Raw genomic sequence first — 23,983 nt, forward strand, 5'->3', positions numbered from 1 at the left:
CGTATGTGTTTTAAAGACTTATATTTGAAACTAGACCAAGCTGCCCTTATGAAGAAAATTTTAATGACTTAAGCTGCGTGCATTCTGGTAGCTTGTCTAACAGTGGTAATGAAAAATAATTAGAACTAGACTGTGAGATTAGTTCTGCATTTGAATACACATGCGGAGCTCCCATGGATTTCAGTGGGAACCTCACGTGTATATGTGAGGGCAAAATTTGTCCCTTTAAGACCAACACTGCATAAGGAATGAAAGCAATTCACTCCTCTGTTCAGGTTGGAAGTAATTCACTCCACTGCAGATCACTAACACAAGGCCCTTCCATCCACAAAGCCCTGCAGGCTCTGTGTTCCTCTTCTCAATATCTGTGCACAGAGGGGAGCCTGTGTCTGTAGAAAGAGGGAGGAAGAGCAGTCTCACCTCAGGCGCATACTCCATTCCCTTCCACTTCCCCCAAGCACCTCCTTGGGGCTGCAGCTCTGCAGGCCTTCAGGGGCTCAGGGACCTACCTAGGCTTCTCCAGCTTCTCCTCACACGAGCTGTGGGGAATACAATTTAACTCATGTTGCCACTACCCCCAATGCCTTCTTTAGCAGGAAGCCCATGGGAGTATGGTTCTCATATAAGTTGGGCTGTTGATGGGCCAGGAAGGATCAAGATGGTAGACCAGGGAATCCATTTGGGATGCCCCTTGCTTCCTTGAGATCTGTATAGATCTCTGGGGATTATGGGAGATCGAGCTTCCAGCATCTTGTGTGTGTGAAACTCTGCCTCCTGGCCAGCTGGACAAGCATAAAAGTTCTCTCATGGAGTTTCTTCTACTCCTCTGGGACAGTATATCCCAGGTGAGGGACAGCAAGGCCTTAGGCTGTGGAATAAATTTTACCTATTACAGTTTGCCTGCTTGGGTGCAGACTCCACAAGACAGAGGTAAATTGATTTACAGAGTTTAAAAAAAAAAAAAAAAAAAAAAATCTTGACCCCTGAGAGCTTAAATTCTGTTTCAATTAAAAAATTCAGGTATTGACTCCTGAATCCACACACTTGGATTGTCTCTACTACTGTGAAAGAAAAAGACTACGGTTTGGAGAATGACAAGAGTCCCTTAATTTCCATCACACCGCTGTGTGATCCAGAATATTACCCCTTGTAAACCTTCCTCTTAGTTCTTTCCTCTACAGATTTCCCCAGTATATTCAGTAAACCAGGTTAGAAAACTTGTGCCGCTATAAAAAGTGGCAGGAGAAGAGTTTCACCTCAGGACCATGCTCTTCTCCCCTCCACTAACCCAAAACCTCTGTGGGTTCCAGCTCTACAGGGCCACACACCATTGTCAGAGCCACACACTGTTGTAGGCCTATGCAGCCACTACTGGCTGCTTTTAATTAGATCAGTTCAAAAGAAGCTCACACAAAAGTGTTGCTACAACCTGGTCAGTTTGCCCCTGGGCCTGTCAGACAATCCCTTGTTATTTCCCATTTTAAAAGGTACATAACAAGCACATAATATATATCTTTAAAATGTAAATGTTAGTGAAGAGAGCTGTGATTTATCCAGAATTTGTAGTGCAATTTGGCTTCTTAAATTTAGAAAAGACAAGTGAAACCAGTGTCGTCTCCCATTATAGCCTATATAATTAAAGAGCGCTGGAGAGGACAAATGTACTTATATTGGACTGAAGGAAAAAAAATCATGAGATTACGTATATCAGAGTTTAAGAGGAAAAGTATTAATGTAATTTATTATATACATAATATTCCATCATATTGTAAATAAGAACACTGTAATGTATTGCTGTAGTTGGTTTTGGCTGGTAATCTGTTGTTGTACTGTAAGTGTTATGGGGTTCTGTTTGTTTGTTTTAAAGTGTAATTTAAAAAGATGGCAAAGAGCACTGGATACCCTAGTTTCTTAGATGTTCTAGAGCAAGAAGAAATGTGATATATAGTTTTTTTGCCTTCTTACTTTAATATGGATAATATTGAATAAACAAGGTAAAGAGATAAAATCAAGACTAATCCACCACCAACAAATGCAAAGCACTGTGTCTGAGATTATGATCTAGGGATGTTTACCAGACTACAGCTCTGCTTTGCCGACCGGGTCCCATGAGAAGGTAAGATGCTGAAAAGTACTGGAATCCTGCATTCCAAAACAGATAGTTAACAAAGCGAAATTGTTAGGCCTAATCTCAGGTTTTGCCACCTTTGCAGGGTCTTTTTTAATAGCAAAGCAAAGCATTAACCTTGCTATAGAATAATAATAAAACATCTTGGCCAGCTCATCGATGGAAGAGAGATTACAAGCTCAGTGAGTCCTTCAGCAGGTTAAAGTAATATATCAAACATTACAAAATGGTATGTTCACATGTCAAAGATCTCACTGGTCCCTGAAAATAAGATTCTGTCTTTTTGTTTTGTTTTAAAGGAAATGAGCTGTTTCTCATTTTTATTGACAGCATTTGTTTGGGATTCCTCTGATCAGTAATGCTGGTTGTCCACATGAAACAGAATGGGAATTTCAAGCACAAATCCATTTAAAATGCATACAGGCTTCTTAGATGCAGAAGCCCATTGCAAACCACAGAGAATAGATGTTCTGGGACTTCTGCATCCTTGCATGATAAAGAAAATGCACATGTTTTTTTACTGAAATGGGTGTTCAGTAGAATTTCTAGGTCAAATGAGCTCATGCTACTGCAAGCAAATCCAAGTAGAACAAGATGCAAAACTAAATTTCATGCCACTTGGAGAATTTCCAAGTTTATATAGTGGATTGGTATGTGAACATTTAGGGGTCCAGACTTCATTCTCTCAATACAGCAATCCCGATGTTAACCACCATTGCATAAATGCTGTCAATAAAAATATCAAGCTTTCTAACTAATGAATGGAGCACAGTGAGGAGACACAATGTGATGAAATGTTAGAATTAATGCATGAGGCAGAATTGCTGTTTTTTCTCCAATTGTGATATGAAGCATGAAAGACATTAATTTAAATGTTGGCAAAAAAAAAGTACAAAGGAATAAAACAACAGTGTTCACATCTGGTTAAATAAAAGACAAAACTTGTTTCCTGATTTCTTCCTAACCATGACATTTTTCTTTTATAATTTCCCATAGTTTCCATCAATTGGAGCTGGTGGAATATATATCACTTCTGTATATGTACGTCACCAGATCAAGAGGAAAAAAATAAACTTTTTATAATTTTGTACCTGTAGCAAAAGTTTGTATTTTTTGAATTGGAAACAAAACTTTTTTTGTCTTTTGGTCCAAGTCTGACTGTGTATTAATATCTTTTTTGGAAAACCTGACCTATGAGTTTATGCTGTTTTACAGATTTTAAATAAATTCTTAATACACTGCCAACAAATCCATTGATGGTGCCTGGTTTACTATTACTGATAAATTGCTGTTATAAAGTTCAAGTTGCACTCATACAATGCAACCAACAATTTAGTAAAGTTAGCAGAATAACCTGCTGATTTAATGGCAGGGGAAAGCTGAGGAAATTCACCTTCACACAATTATTCATTTTCTGGTTTAGAACACTTATTTAACTTCCAAGGCAGGGAATGAATCCTCCAATCAGCTGTATATTTTGTATGGTTTGCACTGAGCATTTGTGAAGTGGTATTCTGACATGTTATTCAGCTCAATCTATAGCTGAGAGACTTTTGAATGGTTTCCTACTCTCCTGAACTTCTCAAATAAATTACTGTAACAGGCATGGTACAATAGTAATTGTAACACTATGAAAGCAGATGATCTGATTGCCAGAAGCTGGGAATGGGTGGCAGGGGATGGATCCTTTGATGATCACCTGTTCTATTCACTCCCTCTGAAGCACCTGGCATTGACCACTGTCTGAAGACAGAATACTGGGCTAGATGGACCTTTGATCTGACTCAATATGGCCGTTCTTATGTTCCTTTGGGCTCTACTGAAGTCACATTGCATGCAGCCACATATAAAGCACATGAAACTGCATATTTAGGCTAGCAAGGGACTGAAAAATGCTATGTAGGCAGCAAACTCAACCCCTGGGGGAAGGGAAGTACCTCACATTCCTTGTGAGTCTTCCACGGTTATTAATATTTAGCAGGGAGCTATAGTGGGAATGCCTTGTCAGGAGATGGTGGCTGGACTCAAGCATAAAGGCAGGGGTAATCATAGTGTCAGGATAGCATTCTGCAGGAGACCTAGGTTTGATGCCCCACTCCCTGGCTCCACAGGTTGGTAAAAGCTGGGTGGGGAAGAAACAGGTGTTGGAAGAGGGAAGACTCAATAGTGATGGCTGCAGCCTTTCTGGGGATTGTCAGAAAGCTTGTGATTAGGATGTGAGGACTGGAAGGAAGAGCACTTAAGGAAAGGGAACCTCTCAATTCCAGCAGGATGCAGAGATTCTCCCTCCTTCACCCAGGAAGAAGGCAGAATAAAGTAAGTCATCAGCTTTCTTTTGCTACTAGTCCAGTCAGTACTGGTTGTATACCACTCACATTTCATTGCATTTTCTACCTCCAACGTTTAACTCAATGGCATTGCTCATTACATAAGTTTTACCATTTTTACTTAACAGTAATTAAAGCTACATATTTAACCAGAAACACGGAGTTCTACATGTATCAGAGGAGTAGCCATGTTAGTCTGGATCTGTAAAAGCAGCAAAGAGTCCTGTGGCACCTTATAGACTAACAGACGTATTGGATCATGAGCTTTTGTGGGTGAATACCCAATATGTCTGTTAGTCTATAAGGTGCCACAGGACTCTTTGCTGGAGTTCTACATGTGTGTAATATAACTACCTTAAGAGTTACTGTTTGTCAGTATAACATTTCAACAGCATGAGCATATGAGAATTTTCAGTTATAATACAAGAGGAAGAATTAGGCTTGTGTGTTCAGCCTTCTGCATTTCCGGAGTGTACTGCTTTTATGAGCAACTATAACATTGCTGGTTTTGGCACTTAATTTTCTAGGTTTTTTTTGTAGGGAGGAGAGGGATTATATAAAGAAAAATGTTGCATCCAGTGCTGCTCAGCTCCTTAACAGATCCCATGAGGTTTGCGCTCTAGTTCTGCAAAGATTAGGAGCTCTTTATGACTGAAGCTTTGCTCCTGCATAAATGTTAAGGTGGCTTCATCCCTATAAGCTTCCTAAGCTCACTAGGGTCTAAGCACCCATAAAGTTCAAGGGATCTAAGCAACTGAAGCCAAGGAAAAAAGCTTGAGCTACCTTAACTAAAAGGTGGAGCAGAGAAGAAGTGGGCTGGAGGGGCTGGCAGTGAGTGTGAAAATTCAAGTTACAACATAGCAGGGAGGCAAAACTCAACTGCTGTCTTAACCAATTTTGAAACATAAGCACTTGGCTTTGCAGTGAACTCATCTCTGAGCATATAATGTCAATTTAACATTTTCTACCAAGCATGCTCAGTGGACAATGCTCAATATGCAAAAACGACTCATTTGCTGCATACCCAAGTTAGCCCAAACAGATGCAATTTAGTCTTTGTTTAGAATGGTGGTGAAAGTGGCTAAACATATCACAGCTCAAGGATCATGCAGGGTTGGATTAAGGCATAAGCATGTGCCTGTGACCCCCACCTCAGGAGTCAGGCAATTGTTAGGATCGGAACACTCATTTTAAGATTATAAAATAATAATAATAAAAAAAAATTCTAGCCCTTAGGGTTGCAAAGTAGCCCTTGAAAACATGAACAGAGTAATTAATGCAGTGATGCTCTTCACACAACGCAGTCAATCTGTGGAACTCTTTGCCAGAGGATGTTGTAAAGGCCAAGACTATAAGAGGGTTTCAAAAAAAAAAACTAGATAAATTCATGGAGGATAGATCCATCAGTGGCTATTAGCAAGGATGCTGTCCCTAGCCTCTATTTGCCAGAAGCTGGGAATGGACAACAGGGGATGGATCACTTGATGATTACCTGTTCTGTTCATTCCCTCTGAAGCACCTGGCATTGGCCACTGTTGGAAGATAGGATACTAGGCCTGATAGACCTTTGGTCTGACCCAGTATGGCAGTTCTTATGTTTGCCTGAGTTAGTTGAGAACCCTAAGCAGTAGCTACAAGAGGTCTGAACTGCCCCTTGCATTTCAATGGGGTATTAATGCCAAGACCCTACTTTGGGGGACTGTCCCAACACCACCCCCACAGAGGACAACCCATTGACAAATATGCCCTGGCAGTTGAGATGAAGTACTGGGGAGCCCTGGCTGCTGTCCCTTCACTGGGGAGGTAGAAGTGGGTGAGCCCCTTCTGCATCTACTGAGGAGAGGACAACATACAACGCCACTCCCGGGGAGAAGGGAATCCCATGCTGATGCTCCTGCTTCTTTGTGAGGAGAGAAGAGCCATGCTGGAGGGCTCTGTCATACCTTCCACATGGCCCGAGATTGCCTTAATCCATCCCTGGTGCCGTGCATGTATGAAGTGTGCTTTCTGAACTGTCATTATTGGGCCAACTGCCTGCCCATTGTCACCAGGACATTCAGAAGCATGGACTCTATAGTGAGGGGTATTCTCCCTGCTAAACTTGAGTTGCCCACCTATGGTTGTATTTCAGTGCAAGAGCTGTTTGCGCTTTTATTTTTTTTTTTTAAACATCCAAATAATGTTACTTTTAAATAGAAAATCTTGGGCTATGTCCTCACTGTCCTCATACTCACAAACAGCTAAACTTTTTTGCTTCAGTTTAAAAAAAACGCAAAACAAACATAAGTCACTTTTGCATTGAGACAACACCCGAGTAATTTTCAGCTTGCAAAGTGAACAGTTCTCAGACTAATAAAGTACAATATCTTTGTTAGTCAATGAAAGTAATAGTTTAATTAGGTTACTTATCAATAGGAAAAAACAACTTATTTTTTTCTTACTCAGAATTTATGATGTAACAATGCATTTTATGTTCTCCTCAGAGTGGAAACTCAGTGCTGTTGAGGTTAAAAAAAATAAATAAATAAAAAAAACCCCAAAAAACAAAAAATCCCAAGGTATTGTGACAGGTATTAAAATAGAGCAAAGAAATATTGGCTATGTAGACATTTTTCAGTTAGGAAATTAATTCTAGCTCATTTTCACTTTCTGTTTTGATGTGGTGTAACAATGTCATTTAACCACTTTTGACGATTTAATTTTCCTTAGGTCACGACCTCTAAGAATCAATGTCCCATTTTTAAATTTTCCAACCTGTCCTGTTGGCACAGCACTGACTGCTGACTTTTTCTTTTTGTATTTCCTAGGTTTAAAAAATAAAATAAAATTAGGATAAAGAAAAGTCATCATCCAAAGCACCCAAAATATCTGCACAAAATGCTACATTTAAGGTGAAAATACACCTGTTCATAACCGATAATTATGCAATAGTAGTAGTTTGAAGTTTATTAATATAGAATCTTAGATACAGGCCACTGAATCTAATACATTAAATAAACACACATTTTAAATTGACACCAACTCCAAAAATAGGATAAAAATTTTAAAAATAAAATTAAAATTAGAGGGTTAGCCCTTCCCTAAAGACAGTTATAATTTTAAATCAACCACCCCTGGAACAATATATACAAAAATAAGAAAAATATTAGGAGTACATTATTTCATTTAGGTCAAAAGTAGCCTTTTTCATGTACTTTTTCCTTATTTTATGGCCCTAGTTATGCCATGAATATGTTTTGAAAAGTTTTACAAATATATAGCCCAGTCCTGCAAACACTTATACATGTGATTAAATTTTGTCTTATTAACTAACCATAAACAGATATTTGGATAAATAAAATCAGAAAACATAACGGCTCTTAGAGAAATACAGAAATAGTTCCAATGAACCAACTACATTGTAATTAAAAATGCAATTACACTTTCTGAGCATGTCATGTGGTTTTTAAAATTTATCCTATAAAACATTTCCTCAGGGACAAAAACAATGCCCTGTTTTGTAAGATGGGGTGGAAGGCACTAGATTTCACATCAAGTGCCTCACCTTTACTCTCAAACCACTATTTCAAAACCTTTTGACAAGTCAGGGCAGAACTAAGGCAGTTTAATTGAAAATGCTTAAATTAGCAAGTTTAAAAGGTTAGACAAAACAACATCACAATGTTGCAGTTAGGAGTTTCTACAATGTACATGAAAAATACACTCCATTTCGATATGCACAGCTTTGCCATAAGACTGCATTTTTAATTACAGGCAATTCACCAGGAAAGCTTAAGCAAAAGCAAGTTTGCTATCAATACTTAGTTAAAATGTCTCACCTCTGCTCCTGACCCTTTTTCTTCTTTTTCTTGATAGATTCATATTCCTGATATCAGATTTAAAGATAAATATTTCAGTCGAAAATGAACAGACGCTCCTGGCTAAAGAGCAGTCCAGAACATAAAGGCTCATGCATACTGTGTGTCTAGGGAGCAGACTGTTTCATGATGGCTTAAATAATGGGCTGGATCCTTGATGGTGCTATGCAGATTTGCATCTGCTGAGGATATGGCCAAATGTAATTAGGCAACATGCAGTAAAAATCAACTAAAGTTAATTCTGTTTCTTTTGAAAGGTGAAAGCAATACTGCTGGTTTGATTTAAACAGTTTGTCAACTTTAAGGGTGGGGCTGGTGGGTGGGAAATTAAACCAAATATATTATCCTAAATCTGCATCCTCCATAATCATGTGAACAATCCTCACTGATAGGAGCAGCCCTGCTAGAATCAGCACAAATAACTCATGGGAGTAAGTGGAGTAAAACTCTAGGCTCCCCAAATATGGCGATATGTTTCACAATTCCACAAATGGACAAGGCAGTTTGGAAAGACCAAGGAAAAGGATTTGACCGGCATCAACGGCAGCTCCACTGAGTTACCTAGAAGTCCTCTCATACCTTTTGGAATTTACATATACAGTAACTCCTGCTTAATGTTGTAGTTATCTTCCTGAAAAATGTGACTTTAAGCAAACCGATGTTAAGCAAATCCAATTTCCCAAATAAGAATTAATGTAAATGGGAGGGTTAGGTTCCAGGAAAATTAGTTTTAAACAAACAATTTAATACTGGTACACAGCAATGATGATTGTGAAGCCTGGTTGAGGTGGTGAAGTCAGAGGGTGGGATATTTCCCAGGGAATGCCTTACTGCTAAATGATGAACTAGTATTCTGCTGAGCCCTCAAAGGTTAACCCATTGTTGTTAATGTAGGCTCACACTCTACAAGGCAACACAAATGGAGGGAGGGGAGACAGCATGGCAGATAGACACACACCCTGTGTGAGAGAGAGAGATGCACATTGCCCCTTTAAGTACGCTGACCCGACTTCAAGTACATTGCCTTTTTAAGTAGATCAGCAAGTTAAGACAGCAGCTGCTGCCAGCAAGCTCCCTCCTGAGCCCTATCGTGTCCCCCCTACCCCACTCTGTGGAAATGTCCTGATGAGGTAAAGGAGTGGGGGAAGAGGGGAACACCCTGACATTAGCACCCCTCTCCCCCCCACCTCCCCACCCCTCACTGCAAGCAGGAGGCTCCCAGGAGCAGCTCCAAGGCAGAGGGCAGGAGCAGCACATGGAAGTGGGGGAGAGGGACAGCTGAACTGCCGGCAATTGATAGCCTGCAGCGTGGCTGCTGCACAGGGAACTTAGGGGAGCCGATATGGGGGCTGCCGGTCCACCCTACTTCCAACCACCCACCAGCTAGCTCCAATGGGCTGCTCTTTCTGCGAGCCGTGGACAAAGCAGGGAGCTGCCAAACAACATTATAAGGGAGCACTGCACAACTTTAAATGAGCATGTTCTCTAATTGATCAGCAACATAACAACGAAACATTAACCAGGATGACTTTAAGTGAGCAGTTACAGTATAATCTCTGTAAAGCTTACTACAAACCTCAGTGGATCTCCCAGCCCTGCCACAAAACCTTAGGGGGAGAGAGGTGAGATCTATGGGACAGGAAGCATGTGACAACCTCTCTATTCCTGTTAGAATCCTCTACAATGCCAACTCTTAAGGCTAGATATAACAGCTGTTGTCCTTCTGATATGATGGGACGTGCTGTAGAAAATCAATACCACAGTACAATCTAATGGGCTGCAGCTGACTGGAACAATATCCTTCCATCTTCAAGGCAGAGCACCAGCCCAAGTAATAAGAGACTGGATCTAGTAATGAAACCTGGATCATTTATCCCATTAAACTACTGGGCTAGTTGCAACCTGCCCCTTGTTATTTTATAGGAAACATTGCATACAAACCATACTATAATCTTCTTTCTTCACTGTTTTCTCCTCTTTAATTTTCTGTTGATAAATCTTGTAGTTCAAATATTCCTTTTTGGGAGGCTGCAGTGAAACAGATGAGTAAAGCTATCATTGCAAGAAAGATTCAAACATATTCTAAAAAATCTACATGTTTCTACACAGCATCAGCTTCCATGAGGGCCCGCAAAGGGAAACAGAATAAATAGGTTTGTGTCCTTTTTGGGGAGTGGACACGGGGGGCTTATTAAGAAAGTCTAAAAGGTTTCCACACACTCCGCCCCAATAAAAGAACCCCCAAAAAATCAAACAAACCCTAAAAGAAAAAGGGTTTCTGCTTGTTATTTTCTTTCCTTTTTTGGTGGTGGTTTCTAGGACCACTCGGAAATGTAGATGGAAAGCTCTCTCAGGCCTTAACTGAAACACTGGGAGAAAAACAAGTTAAGTAAGGGTTAAAAACACACACAAAATTCACAAACTAAATTTCAAATGACCTCCATAGAAATCACTGTCCCTCTCAATCATATTTTCACTTCCTGGGTATTTCTGATGTCATACACCTACTAATTCTCCCATCATCCATAGACTCTTCCAACGTATACAAAAGCAGGGGAGCAACTAAAAAAAAGTGTTTTAGAAAGAGACAAATACCAACATTTTGTACCATCTTTATATACCTTGGCTCCCAGCATGATGGCACGTTCTTGTTCCAATATCCGCTGTTCTTTCTTTTCATATCCAGTGATTCCAAATTTGTGTACTTCCAGACGGGCCTAAAACGTTACAGAAATTTGAAACCATTTCAGAGAAGGTATGAGCTATCACAAAACAATGGTTGGCACACCACAAAGGATATCTATTCCAGAGAATGCTTAACAAATGTTTGGCAAATCAACATGTTATAAAATAAGACTAATCAAATTTGGTACTACTGTGGAACATCTATCACAGCCTGTTTATTTTTTTTTTTCACCCAGTCTCTGGGTACACATGCAGAGGGGAAATTAGTAAATACACATTTTTTTACTTTTGTTTAATACTATAACTAAAGAACAAATAGAGGGAGAGTAGTTATAAGAAGCTCACACACAGGGCAGACTCTACAGTTTTCACCACCCCAAGCAGCGCACCGAATTGCCACCACGGGCAGTGAGGGCAGTCCATATGCCCTTAGGGCGGCAGCTGCATTTCTGCAGTGGCGGCAATTCGGCTGCAGCTTCTAGCTAGTTTAGCTGAAGCCGCCGCGGACAGCTAAACATAGAAGCTGCCGCCGAATTGCCGCCACCGTGGAAATGTGCCTGCCGCCCTAATGGTGCACAGACTGCCCCCACTGTCCGCAACGGCAATTTGGTGCACAGCTTGGGGGCAAAACAACAGGGACTGCCGCCCCTTGCAGATTGCCGCCCCAAGTATCAGCTTGGAATGCTGGTGCCTGGAGCCAGCCGGGCTCACACAGAGTGAGCCAGTGACCATTCGTTACTGGCTACCAATACATTAGAAAGAAGAGGACATGGAACAACTGGGATACATCTATCTTCAAAGGTTGCGCTACACAACAGCTCTAGCAGTGCTCTGACACGCCTGCACCAAACAATATATTCTGGCTCCATCTGCAAAAGATAAACTTATCTAAGAACATTCCAAATTAGCCTCGACTTTAACTTTCTCTCTCTCTCACTCACTCACTCACTCTCACACACACACACACACACACACACACACACACACACACACACACACCCCATTCATCATGATTAGATAAGCCACAGTAACTTACTTTTTCTAAATTAAATTCTGGTGCATTCACATTTTTCTCTGGAATAGCCATCTTTGTCTATAAAGAAAAGAAAATGTTTCCATTTAAATCTGACAACTAGCAGCGATGTAAAATGTGTGCCAATGGCGCGAGTTATTTGAACAGTAATAAAATGCTAGAAAGAGTATAGAGCCTTTCAGTAGGAATCTCTTGTGTCTCTGTTACAATATGTAGACATTTTAGACTTTTATATGGAACAATTTTGTTTAGTGTCCAGAGTATGAAATCTAAAAATGCATATTTCTTTATTCTGTGTGTATGTTCCTGTTTGATAGTCTTTTACCACTGTGAATGTCACACAAGAAAAATAATCCATTTTAAAAGCAGACTCTATTCATCTTGTGCGGACACTAGTCACAATTACTCATTGTTTAAAAATATACAGGCCACATTCTGCATAACAGTTGCAATGCAGACTTGCTTTAAAAGTTCAAATTTAATTTGCAGTTTGTCAGAAAGAAAAAAATACTGCCTGCAAAATACATCTTTACCTTACGTACTTCTATTACTGATTTGTAATAAGATTAAAGAGAAAGAATAAGAAGAGATACAAGCTTGAAATCACTTATTTCACACATTAAATATAGGATACACAGAATGGTCAAAACAAACTGTGTATCAGCCATGGAAAAACTGTGCATCCCTTGAGGGAACAGTTGTACCAGTATCTGCCTGACAACTTGTGGTAATATGCAGAACAATGCTCAATTTATAGTTGTTTGCACAAACAAATATATTAACGTATATAGCCATCTTAAATGACAGATACAAGAGAAAAATCTTATGCAGGAGCACAGTCAACAATGGCAGGCCAATAAAAACACCATTTAAAAAAAATAAAGAAATCTACTATTAGTTGCCCACAATGAGAACAGTACAAACTACATCTTTTCTGATAAGCAACTCATGGATCCAAAGCTTAGATCATTTCAGAGCCCTATATCTGCTCGGCTCTGTGCGATTTCCCCCACACACACACACAAAAAAAAGGTAAAGTTCATGCTTGTGAAAGGAGTTTGGCTGGACAGTCCCGGAAAGTGAATAACTTGGTTTAACCAAAGAACTGGCACAGCAGAGGCAGCAGCAATGCATGCTTCTCCACATTACCCTGCCAACATGCCTCAGCTGTGCCTTGAAGGCTGTGCTGCCTGAGGTTCTACAGTTGCGGACTTAATCAAAAATCCCACAACTCTGAGATGGTTCAGTTGCTGGAGGAAGGAGATGTCATGGCAGGGTATGAAGCAGCACAAATTGACAAACTGAGACCAGGGCATTAACTGTCTCTACACAGGCTATTTTCATGTAAGATTTCTGCTCTTTTCAGGATACAGTGCTACTTGTAAAGGTGTGTAATGCATTCATGTTGGACCCTGAAAGTTTCTCTGAGCATTTCAGATTGGTAAAAAATCTCAGGGAGTTATTTCAGTGTGTCTTTTTTTTTTTTATTCTTGAGTTTGGCAATCAGAGAGCAGTCACATCAAACTGCAGAACCTCTCTAGGCCAATACTCAGCCAGCTCCTAAGCAGGCTGATGCAGCGTGGCAGCACTCTGGATCAGAAAATTCAGTCCATTTCACTGTTGCGTCCACTCAACTTTTACTGTCTAAATGCAAAAGGATTCTTCTCCTGCCCACCTTCTCCCCAGAGTTTTAACCCCCTTTCATATTAAGCCTCAATTTCATGCCACAGCTCCTCTCTGTATCAAGTTAACTCAACACATCAAACCCAAATACCCCCAAACTTTGGCAAAATTCAGATATGAAACGTCACAACTCAACCATCTGATTGCTTGTCACTTCCAGAACACTTTGTAACGTGCTATTTGCAAAAATCTTCCGTAAGCAAAAAACCATGAACACAAAGAGGTGGAAGAGTGTGTTGGGGAGGGGAAAAACAATGTAAAGAGATTCCTAGAAACAGAGGGATGAACAGCAGAACCCATTGTAAAATTGACAATAGTTTGCAGCTCTCCCGAGCTGTTCATGATTAAGGTCCAAATCCTGCAACAAGCTCCACCTCAGCAGAACCCTGGACCTGCATACAGTCCTGCTTCGGGTAGTGGAACTCCAGCGGGCACAAGGGTCCATCCAGGCAAAGCTAATTTTCGCATCAGGACCTTAGAGATTATGGCAATAAACACTGTTTTTGAAACAGACACACAAGCTACCCCAAAACTCTGTAACTAATTAATAACTGAAGGGAACCTCTTCTAGGCATGGGAGGTAGCTCAGTTGCCATGCTCTGTCAATCCTTGTCTCTGCTCACTTTGTCAACAAGTGGGCCAGTTACGATGGTGACTTTTGGGATCTGAACACCATTAAGAAATGGCCTGAGACCACTAGACAACTGCAGACCAGGTCTGGATTTGAGCTAACAACCTAAAAGGCTCCATTTTCTCATCCTCAGTTCCCTGAGCTATCTGATTCTCCAAACTTGTATATGAGCAGACACAGTACTGACTGTAGAAGACTGTGATTCCAGAGAAAAGGAAGAATCCTTATGGATGTCATTTCTATGCCACCTCACAAGATCAGACCAGAGCCAGCTAGTGGCTCAGTGACAACACAAAACATGTATATAGAGTTAGAGGCAGACTTTTGTCTTTTGTGTCTCTAGGACACTAGACCCCATCTTTGCCATTGCTTGTTGAAGACTATGCAAAACTTTACTTCTGACCTGAAGCAACAAATATATTTCTGCTGAACAAGGTGCTTATAAAAGCTTAACTCATGCTATTTGTATAAGAGGGCTGGGAATACAAGGGGTATGACTCATTGTTTTATCTACCACTTGGAAGGCTTGTTTTTACTGTAGTATTGTAAGTTCTATACATTATTATTTAAATTTAGTTGTAAATATTGTTAGTCTGTGCAAAGTGCCTGAAGTATTCCACCAGCATTATAAATTTGAACAAATCTGTTTAAACATCTCCCTTAAACTGGGAAATTGGACCTCAATCCTACAGACACACACGTGCTTAACTTTACTACTATGAGTTGTCGCATTGAAAACAATGTAACTATTCATAAAGTTAAGCACAAGCATTAATTTTTGCAGATCTGAGGTCTTAGAGGTAACCATATTTTTTTCACATATAATTAAAAACTAGGGCTGTCAAGTGATTAAAAAAATTAATCGTGATTAATCGCACTGTTTAATAATAGAATACCATTTAAATAAATATTTTTGGATGTTTTCTACATTTTCAATCAATATAATTATTTCAATTACAATACAGAACACAGTGCACATTGCTCACTGCATTTTTTTTATTACAAGTATTTGCACTGTAAAAAAACAAAAGAAATAGTATTTTTCAATTCACCTAATACAAGAACTGTAGTTCAATCTCTTTATCATGAAAGTTGAACTTACAAATGTAGAATTATGTACCAAAAAAAAAATGAACCAAGTAAAATTTTAGAGCTTGCAAATCCACTCAGTCCTACTTCTTGTTCGGCCAATCGCTCAGACAAATAAGTTTGTTTACATTTGCAGGAGATAATATTGCCCACTTCTTGTTTACAATGTCACCTGAAAGTGAGAACAGGTGTTCACATGGCACTGTTGTAGCCGGCATTGCAAGATATTTACATGCCAGATCCGCTAAAGATTCATATGTCCCTTAACACTTCAACCACCATTCCAGAAGACGTGCGTCTGTGCTGATGACAAGTTCTGCTCGATAATAATCCAAAGCAGTGCAGACTGACACATGTTCATTTTCATCATCTGAGTCAGATGCCACCAGCAGATGGTTGATTTTCTTTTTTGGTGGTTTGGGTTCTGTAGTTTCCACATCGGAGTGTTGCTCTTTTAAGACTTCTGAAAACATGCTCCTTACCTCGTCCCTCTCAGATTTTGGAAGGCACTTAGAATTCTTAAACCTTGGGTTGAGTGCTGTAACTATCTTCAGAAATCTCACACTGGTATCTTCTTTGTGTTTTGTCAAATCTGAAATGAACCTGTTCTTAAAATGAGCATATGCTAGGTCATCTTCCGAGACTGCTATAACATGAAATATACGGCAGAATGCGGGTAAAATAGAGCAGGGGACATACAATTCTCCCCCAAGGTGTTCAGTCACAAATTTAATTAACACATTATTTTTTTAACAAACATCATCAGCGTGGAAGTATGTCTTCTGGAATGGTGGCCAAAGCATAAAAGGGCATATGAATGTTTAGCATATCTGACCCGTAAATACCTTGCAATGCCGGCTACAAAAGTGCCATGCAAATACCCGTTCTCACTTTCTGGTGACATTGTAAACAAGAAGTGGGCAGCATTAGCTCCTGCAAATGCAAACAAACTTGTTTGTCTTAGCGACTGGCTGAACAAGAAGTAGGACTGAATGGACATGTAGGCTCTAAAGTTTTACATGTTGTTTTGGTTTTGAGTGCAGTTATGTACAACAAAAATCTACATTTGTAAGTTGCACTTTCATGATAAAGAGATTGCACTACAGTATTTGTATGAGGTGAACTGAAAAATACTTTCTTTTGTTTATCATTTTTACAGTGCAAATGTTTATAATAAAAAATATACACTTTGATTTCAATTATAATACAGAATAGTATATGAAAATTTAGAAAAACATCCAAAATATTTAATAAATGTCAGTTGGTATCCTTTATTCTACTGTTTAACACTGCGATTAAAACTGCGATTAATCGCGATTAATTTTTTTGAGTTAATCACGTGAGTTAACTCCAATTAATCGGCAGTCTTACTAAAAGCACACTTGGTGAAGGCACAAGAGCATGTCTGTGTGTGTCTGACTGATGATTCACAGTGGCAAATTACAAAATAAGATCACTGCGTGGACAGACAGATTAATAATAATACCTTGTACTTCTATGGTGGTATTTTCAGAGCCATCTAAGGGGTTTGGATGTCCAGTTCCTTTTAACATTAACAAAAACTAGACATTGAACATAAAAACATAAGAACGGCCATAAAGGGTCAGACCAAAGGTCCATCTAGCCCAGTATCCTGTCTTCTGAGAGTGGCCAATGCCAGGTGCTTCAGAGGGAATGAACAGAACAGGTATTCATCAAGTGATCCATAGCCTGTTGCCCATTCCCAGCTTCTGGCAAAGAGGCTAGGGACACCATCCCTGCCCATCCTGGCTAACAGCCATTGATAGACCTATCCTCCATTAACTTCTTTAGTTCTTTTTTGAACTCTGTTATAGTATCAGCCTTCACAACATCCTCTGGCAAGGAGTTCCATAGGTTTCCTGTGTGTTGTGTGAAAAAATACTTCTTTTTGTTTGTTTTAAACCTGCTGCCTATTAATTTCATTTAGTGACCCTTAGTTCTTGTGTTATGAGAAGGAATAAAGAACACTTCCTTATTTACTTTCTCCACATCAGTCATGATTTAATAAACCTTTATCATATTCCCCGAGTTGTCTCGTTCCAAGCTGAAAAGTCCAGTCTTATTAATCTCTCCTCAATTACTTTTGATGCCCTTTTAGTCTTCTATGGCTATGAAAATCTCATCCTTAATGCACCTTCCATTCAAGCAACTTTTAGTTAATAGATTTAAATGAGGTAATTGAAATCACTGCATTATAAATTTGAAGGTCAAAGCAAATCTGGACGAAAAATCTTACATTTGTAAGGAAATTTGTTTATAAAGTATTACAGCAACAAATAGCAAATTTGTGGCATGTTAAGAAGTAGCCACTCTGTCAGCAATGTGCAAGAAAAGAGGCTAGCCTACTGTGCTGTTATAATATAAATAATGGACAAAACAGTCTACAAATACTGGCAATTTTTTATGTCAAAAAACATCAAATTCATCTAGTTTGATATTAATGGAGTTTGCCAGGGAGGGATTTGGCCTAGTATAGTCTCTGCTGTTTCAAGACTTCAGAAAGTCGCACAACTGAAGGCCAGAAGGGACCTAACCAGACCATCTACTCCAGGGGTTGGTAACCTATGGCACGTGTGCCAAAGACGGCATGTGAGCCAATTTTTAATGGCACGCTGGAGCCTGCTGGGACTCCTGCATGCCACTAAAAATCCTTCCCAGCCTGGTGCGCTCTCCTCTGCCCTCCAATTCCCCCGCGGGGGCAGGGAGCAGAAGCATAGCTGTGCGCATGGGATGGGCAAATGGCCCCACTCTCCTGGCATGGCAAGCCGCGGGGTCCGCGCTCCCGGGCCGAGTGCAGCAAGCTGTCGGCCCCTCCCCCGCCTTCTCCCCTCCCCTGGAGCCATGCCGCAGCACGTAGCGCTCTGGAGGTTGGGGCTACGCGCTCCCGAGGACAGCGTTTGGCTCTGCAGGGAGGCAGACATGCTCCCCGCTCAACCGGAGGGGCAGGGCTGTGTGCTCCCGCGGAGCAGCGTATCTAGCTCTGTGTGGAGCCTCATGGTAAGGGGCCCAGGGCTGGGGGGGTTGTATAAGGGGTGAGGGCAGTTAGAGGACAGGGAGCAGGGTGGGATCCCGGGGGGGGTGGTTAGGGGCAGGGGGAGCTGGATGGGGCATGGGAGTCCTGGGGTTTGTGAGGGTGTAGGGGGTGAATAGGGGTCAGGGCAGTCAGGGGACCAGGAGCAAGGAGGGTCCGGGGGGGGGGAGAGTTAGGGTGGGAGGGTCTCTGAAGAGGGTAGTCAGGGGACAAGGAGGTGGGGGTGGTTGTATGAGTTGGGAGTTCTGGGAGTCCTGTCAGGAGGCAGAGGTGTGGAACGGGTTTAGGGCAGGCAGGGAGTGGGGGGGGGTTGGATGGGTCAGGAGTTCTGGGGGTCCTGTCAGGGGGGAGAGAGTGGTTGGATGGGGCCTAGGAGTCCCAGGGGTCTGGCTGGGGACGGGGGTGTGGATAAGGGTCGGGGAAGTCAAGGGACAAGTAGGAGATAGAGTCCAGTCTAGGGACAAGGAACAGGGAAGCTTAGATAGGGGGTGCGGTTCTGGGGGGCAGTTGGGGGCAGGGGTCCCAGGAGGGGGTAGTCAGGGGACAAGGAGCAACGGGGTTGAGAGTTTTTAGGGGGGCAGTCACCCAGCACTCTCCCCTGAGCCATGACCCCCTATACACACACCACGCCCTCTGCCCCGCACCCCCCCAGGCCCCTGCCCTGAGCCCTGTACCTCCCTCATATATACCCAGCCCTCTGATTGACTCCTTCATCTTTCCCTGTTAATCCGCAACCCTAGCCCTGACTCTGGCACCTCCACCCATACCCAGCCCTGCCTCTGCCCTGACACCTACACCCCCCCACATACCCAGCCCCCAGCCCTGACTCCAGCCCTCTGGGTCCTGGCCGTCAGCCCTGCACAGCCCGCTGCTGGTCTGGGGTTCTGGCTGACGGACCCTTGCCAGCCGGGGTCCCGGTCGCAGGCCCTGCTCAGCCCGCTGCCAGCCTAGGTGAACAGAACCCCAGACCAGCAGCGGGCTGAGCGGGCCAGTAGTGTAAGATCAACATTTTAATTTCATTTTAAATGAAGCTTCTTAAACATTTTGAAAACCCTGTTTATTTTACAACACTAGTTTAGTTATATAATATATAGACTTATAGAGACCTTCTAAAAATTGTTAAAACGTATTACCGGCACGCAAAACCTTAAATTAGAGTGAATAAATGAAGACTTGGCACACCGCTTCTGAAAGGTTGCCAACCCCTGATCTACTCTGATCTCCTATATATCACAGTCACCAACATCACCCAGCACCCGCACACTAAACCCAACCACTGAAATTAGACAAAGGTATTATACTCCTCAGGAGACTAGGAGCGACAGAGGTGCACCACTGCCGGAGGCACCTAACATGGCAGGTGTCATAAACAGATAGCTAAGGGTTAATGTCTCTTTCACCTGAAGCACCTGACCAGAGGACCAATCAGGAAACCGGATTTTTTCAACTTTGGGTGGAGGGAATTGAGTGTCTGAGTCTTTTGTCTGCCTGCCTGCTTTCTCTGAGCTTTGGAGAAGTAGTTCTACTTTCTAATTTTCTGTTTGTGTTTTTCCATCTCTCGCCGGTGTTCAGCTTCTTTGATTTGTTCTTCGGCCTCAATTTTTGCCTTAGAGGTCATGGTTCCTGTTTTCTTGTGTTGGGGTGCCCTCCGGTGTTTATCTTCTGAACTGCAGGCTCTCTGTTACCTCCTGAAGTCTGCCTAGCAACAGTGCTTTTTTCCTTTTCTCTCTCTAGCGTAAACTAGAAAAACCACTTTATTTGCATATATATATAGTGCTGGTAATGACTCTCAATGGGAGTGCTATTGTGTGACAAAAGACCCTCAACAGTCTCTTAATGGCTTCTCGCTTAACATGCAAGCCACAAACTGCCAGAGAGAGCAGGAAAAAAAAAATTCTCTCTGGTTCCCTTTTAAAACCAACTGTTTCTCTCTGCTAAAAAAGCCCTTAGCAGAGAAGAGAAAAATATAATATTCCTACTGGCTTCTGGATTCTGTCTATATCCCACCACTGCCACTCATGTTATAACCTTAGTCCCAGATTTGGACCTTAGCGTCCAAAATATGGGGGTTAGCATGAAAAATCTCCAAGCTTAGTTACCAGCTTGGACCTGGTACCTGCTGCCACCACCTAAAAAATTAGAGTGTTTTGGGGCACTCTGGTCCCCCTGAAAAACCTTCCCTGGGGACCCCAAGACCCAAATCCCTTGAGTCTCACAACAAAGGGAAATAATCCTTTTTCCCTTCCCCCCTCTCTGTTCCCAGTCCTGGAAACAAAAGTACTTTCCTATTCCCCCAGAGGGAATGCAAAATCAGGCTACCAATCCAACACACAGATCTCCCCGATTTCTTCCTCCCCCCAATTCCCTGGTGAGTACAGACTCAATTTCCCTGAAGTAAAGAAAACTTCAACAGGTCTTAAAAGAAAGCTTTATATAAAAAAGAAAGAAAAATACATACCAATGGTCTCTCTGTATTAAAATGATACAATACAGGGTCAATTGCTTAAAAGAATATTGAATAAACAGCCTTATTCAAAAAGAAGACAAATCAAAGCACTCCAGCACTTATATTCATGCAAATACCAAAGAAAAGAAACCATAGAACTTACTATCTGATCTCTTTGTCCTTACACTTAGAAACAGAAAATTAGAAAGTAGAACTACTTCTCCAAAGCTCAGAGAAAGCAGGCAGGCAGACAAAAAGACTCAGACACTCAATTCCCTCCACCCAAAGTTGAAAAAATCCAGTTTCCTGATTGGTCCTCTGGTCAGGTGCTTCAGGTGAAAGAGACATTAACCCTTAGCTATCTGTTTATGACAGCAGGAAATTGATTAACTGAGATGTACTCAAATGAACCAAGTGACCCAGCCCTCATGCTGTAGAGGAAGGAGACCCCCCACCCCACCCCACCCCATTGCCAATCTGACCTGGGGGGAAATTCCTTCCTGACTCTACATATGGCAATCAGTTCGACCCTGAGCATATGAACAACACCAGACAGCCAAGCACATGAAAGAGAGAATACTCTGTACCACCTCAGAGGCCTGGCCCACCTCCTTTGATCTGAATGAATGACCCATTCATTACCTTTGAAACACTGTCCTGAGTGAGTTCCACTTTAGGTTTCTTCTTTTTATTCCGACCACAAAATGTCACAACTTCCACTTCTGTTGTCTTTCCCTGTTGCGTAGATTCGGGTGACACAGCATTAGAAGCCCTGGTTTCTGGGGTGGCTTGTTTTGAATCAGAGTCATGATGCATCTCATTTTTCAGTTTTTTGAAGAAACTGGAAGCACTCTTCCTTTTGCCTGGGATTGCTGAATCAGGGCACACATCTCTATCTTCCATTACTGTTCTGGAAGGTTCTGACACCATCTTGTTCTCCACATTTTTCTTTTGGATCTTTTTCTTTTCATTTTTATCTAACGGCTCGTCTCCTGTGCTTCAAAACAAACATTTCAGCTTTCTTTTCTCTTGTACCCAATAATCAGACTTTAAGACATTTAGTGTTTGTTTTCCCCTCACAACCTTTCACTCTCTTTTGTGTAGCCCAGTGGTTCTCAACCCTGGGGGCATGCAGAGATCTTCCAGGGCTACATCAATTCATCTAGATATTTGCCTAGTTTTGCAACAGGCTACATAAAAAGCAATAGCAAAGTCAGTACAAACTAAAATATGACTTGTTTATACTGAAATGTAAGTACAATATTTACATTCCAGTTGATTTACTTTATAAATTATATGATAAAAATGGGAAAATAAGAAAATTTTAAGTAATAGTGTGCTGTGACCCTTTTGTATTTTTATGTCTGATTTCTAAGCAAGTAGCTTTTAAGTGAGGTGACACTTGGGGTACCCACTACAAATCAGATCCCCGAAAGGCATATAGGGTAGTCTGGAAAGGTTGAGTGCCACTGGTATAGCCCCGATCAACAGACAGGTTTACTTGCACAAGGGACCACAAGGTGTTTACGTATCACAGTGATGATGGGCACATGATAGACACATAGTAAAGGCTAAATGATAAGCAGAGATACCGGAGTGGGCAAGGAGGTAATAGAGCTATTTTGAGGAGCCCATGAAATTTACAGCCAAAGGAGAGACTGAGCTCCTGATTTGGGATGGGCCAGGGAGGAATCGACTGCTACCTGAACACTGCTCGGGGGAAGCCTAAGGGGGCACGAGAGTCTCTAGGGGGATGAAGGGCTTACGGACAAACTTTCTGGGGTCACTGGAACTGCACTGCCCCATCCCACCAAGGGCACAGTGTCTGCAATGGGCCCCCGGAGCGAGCAGCCCCAAGCCCTGCCTAGGGGACGGTATCGCCCAGCCCTACACACGCGGCTCCCCCTCTCACCCACCGAGATCATACAGGGAGCTGAGCACCGCGTCCAGCAGGCTGCAGCGCGCAGCCTCCTGCTCCTGCTCGCACTCGCCCGGGCTCCGCTCCATTCCCGGGGCCACGTTCTCCCCCGACCCAGCAGCTACACGAAAGAATGAACGAACGCGCGCGGCTTTGGCCACATGCGGCCGCCGTCGTATGCAATATGGCGGCGCCCCCGAGTCGCTTCTCCCCTCCCCCACGCGGAGGCGCCCGCTAGGCAGAGCGAGGCGGCCGGAATATTTCGAGCTCCACGTGGAGGCGGAGGCCGATAAGGCGGGGCGGGCTCAGCCCAGCGGTAGCGCGGCTAGGATGGCGGCGGCGGCGAGCTCCCGGCTCGGGGCCCTCATGTACTCGGTAAGTGCCGGGGGCGCGGGCTGCCCCTCGCGTCTGGGCTCGACTCGGCTCCGGGGCGCCGCCGACAGCCGCTGGGGGGGCGGGTATCGGGTCTCCCCCCTGGGGAACGGAAGGAGGCGCTGCAGCGCCGCCTGGCGGGGCGGGACTGTGCCAGCCTGGTCCGGTCTGCTGACCCCGGGGCGAGTTGAACTGCTCCGGAGACGCCGCGCGGAGCGCACGCGAGGGGGCTCTTTCGCCGCCGTTCACTCTGAACCCTAACGATTCCGAGCCAAATGGCTGCGCTGCCGTTTGGCTGCTCAGCCGCAGGCGTTGCCACCTACAGCCGCGGTGCTGTGCCCGCTACCAGCCCGCAGGGCGCGGCCAGTTCCCCTTAGGCACAGGGTGGGCCACCCACTGTGATCATGTTTGCCAGCCCTCAGGTGCAGGGGAGTGGCGAGGTGGGGCCGCTCTCTGTCCTGGAGCAGGCAGGTTTTTGCTGTGTATTATAAACTCTTCATCTGGTCTTCCCAGTAGGAAAGATGGAGAGGGTTTTTTTTGAGGCAGGAAATTAGTCCTCCTCTTCCTACCTCTCCATGGTATGGCACCCACAGACACCTCAGTGGGGACCACTGGGCTAATCTGACCCCCCACACACTAGTGGGAATTACTTAGTAATGGAAGAAAATAGGTCCAAACAAGAAAGAGGTTTGCAAGTATGATTGCTGTTTAAATTGACAATAAATAGCACTAATTTACCATCATCTAAATGTTAATTAACAT

At 42.7% G+C, this 23,983-nt stretch overlaps 2 protein-coding genes across 6 annotated transcripts in view; one reads left to right on the forward strand and one right to left on the reverse strand.

Moving 5' to 3' along the window:
• Positions 1–1,707: 1,707 nt before the first annotated feature.
• C4H1orf131 (chromosome 4 C1orf131 homolog) lies at positions 1,708–23,019 on the reverse strand. Of its 2 annotated transcripts, none has more exons than XM_050949178.1 (7): positions 22,848–23,019; positions 21,574–21,923; positions 12,034–12,090; positions 10,934–11,029; positions 10,254–10,340; positions 8,274–8,320; positions 1,708–7,258 (listed from the first exon to the last, which is right to left on the reverse strand). In XM_050949178.1, the coding sequence occupies exons 1-7, from the start codon at positions 22,936–22,938 to the stop codon at positions 7,129–7,131; spliced, it is 858 nt and encodes a 285-aa protein (XP_050805135.1). In that variant the 5' UTR covers positions 22,939–23,019; the 3' UTR covers positions 1,708–7,128. The 2 variants fall into 2 exon arrangements, with proteins under 2 accessions (XP_050805135.1, XP_050805136.1); XM_050949179.1 differs by having other exon boundaries at positions 21,574–21,928; positions 22,848–22,944.
• The window catches only part of GNPAT (glyceronephosphate O-acyltransferase), a 41,463-nt gene continuing 40,428 nt past the window's right edge, over positions 22,949–23,983 (forward strand). For all 4 annotated transcript variants that reach the window (XM_050949071.1, XM_050949067.1, XM_050949069.1 and 1 more), the window contains exon 1: positions 22,949–23,224. In XM_050949071.1, the coding sequence (XP_050805028.1) occupies positions 23,027–23,224 (198 nt within the window). In that variant the 5' untranslated portion in view covers positions 22,949–23,026. The remainder of the gene's footprint in view (positions 23,225–23,983) is intronic.

This window comes from Gopherus flavomarginatus, chromosome 4 (assembly GCF_025201925.1).
Source record: "Gopherus flavomarginatus isolate rGopFla2 chromosome 4, rGopFla2.mat.asm, whole genome shotgun sequence".
In the NCBI taxonomy this organism is placed as follows: domain Eukaryota; kingdom Metazoa; phylum Chordata; order Testudines; family Testudinidae; genus Gopherus; species Gopherus flavomarginatus.

Bases quoted from the DNA above. Each gene is read 5' to 3' on its own strand.
- C4H1orf131 (XM_050949178.1), bottom strand. From the start codon at position 22,938: ATGGAGCGGAGCCCGGGCGAGTGCGAGCAGGAGCAGGAGGCTGCGCGC. The intron at 8,321-10,253 runs GTTTGTATGCAA...ATCTGATATCAG, and splicing joins AGAAAGAAGATTATAGTATG to GAATATGAATCTATCAAGAA. The intron at 7,259-8,273 runs GTGAGACATTTT...TTTTAAACCTAG, and splicing joins AAAAAGGGTCAGGAGCAGAG to GAAATACAAAAAGAAAAAGT.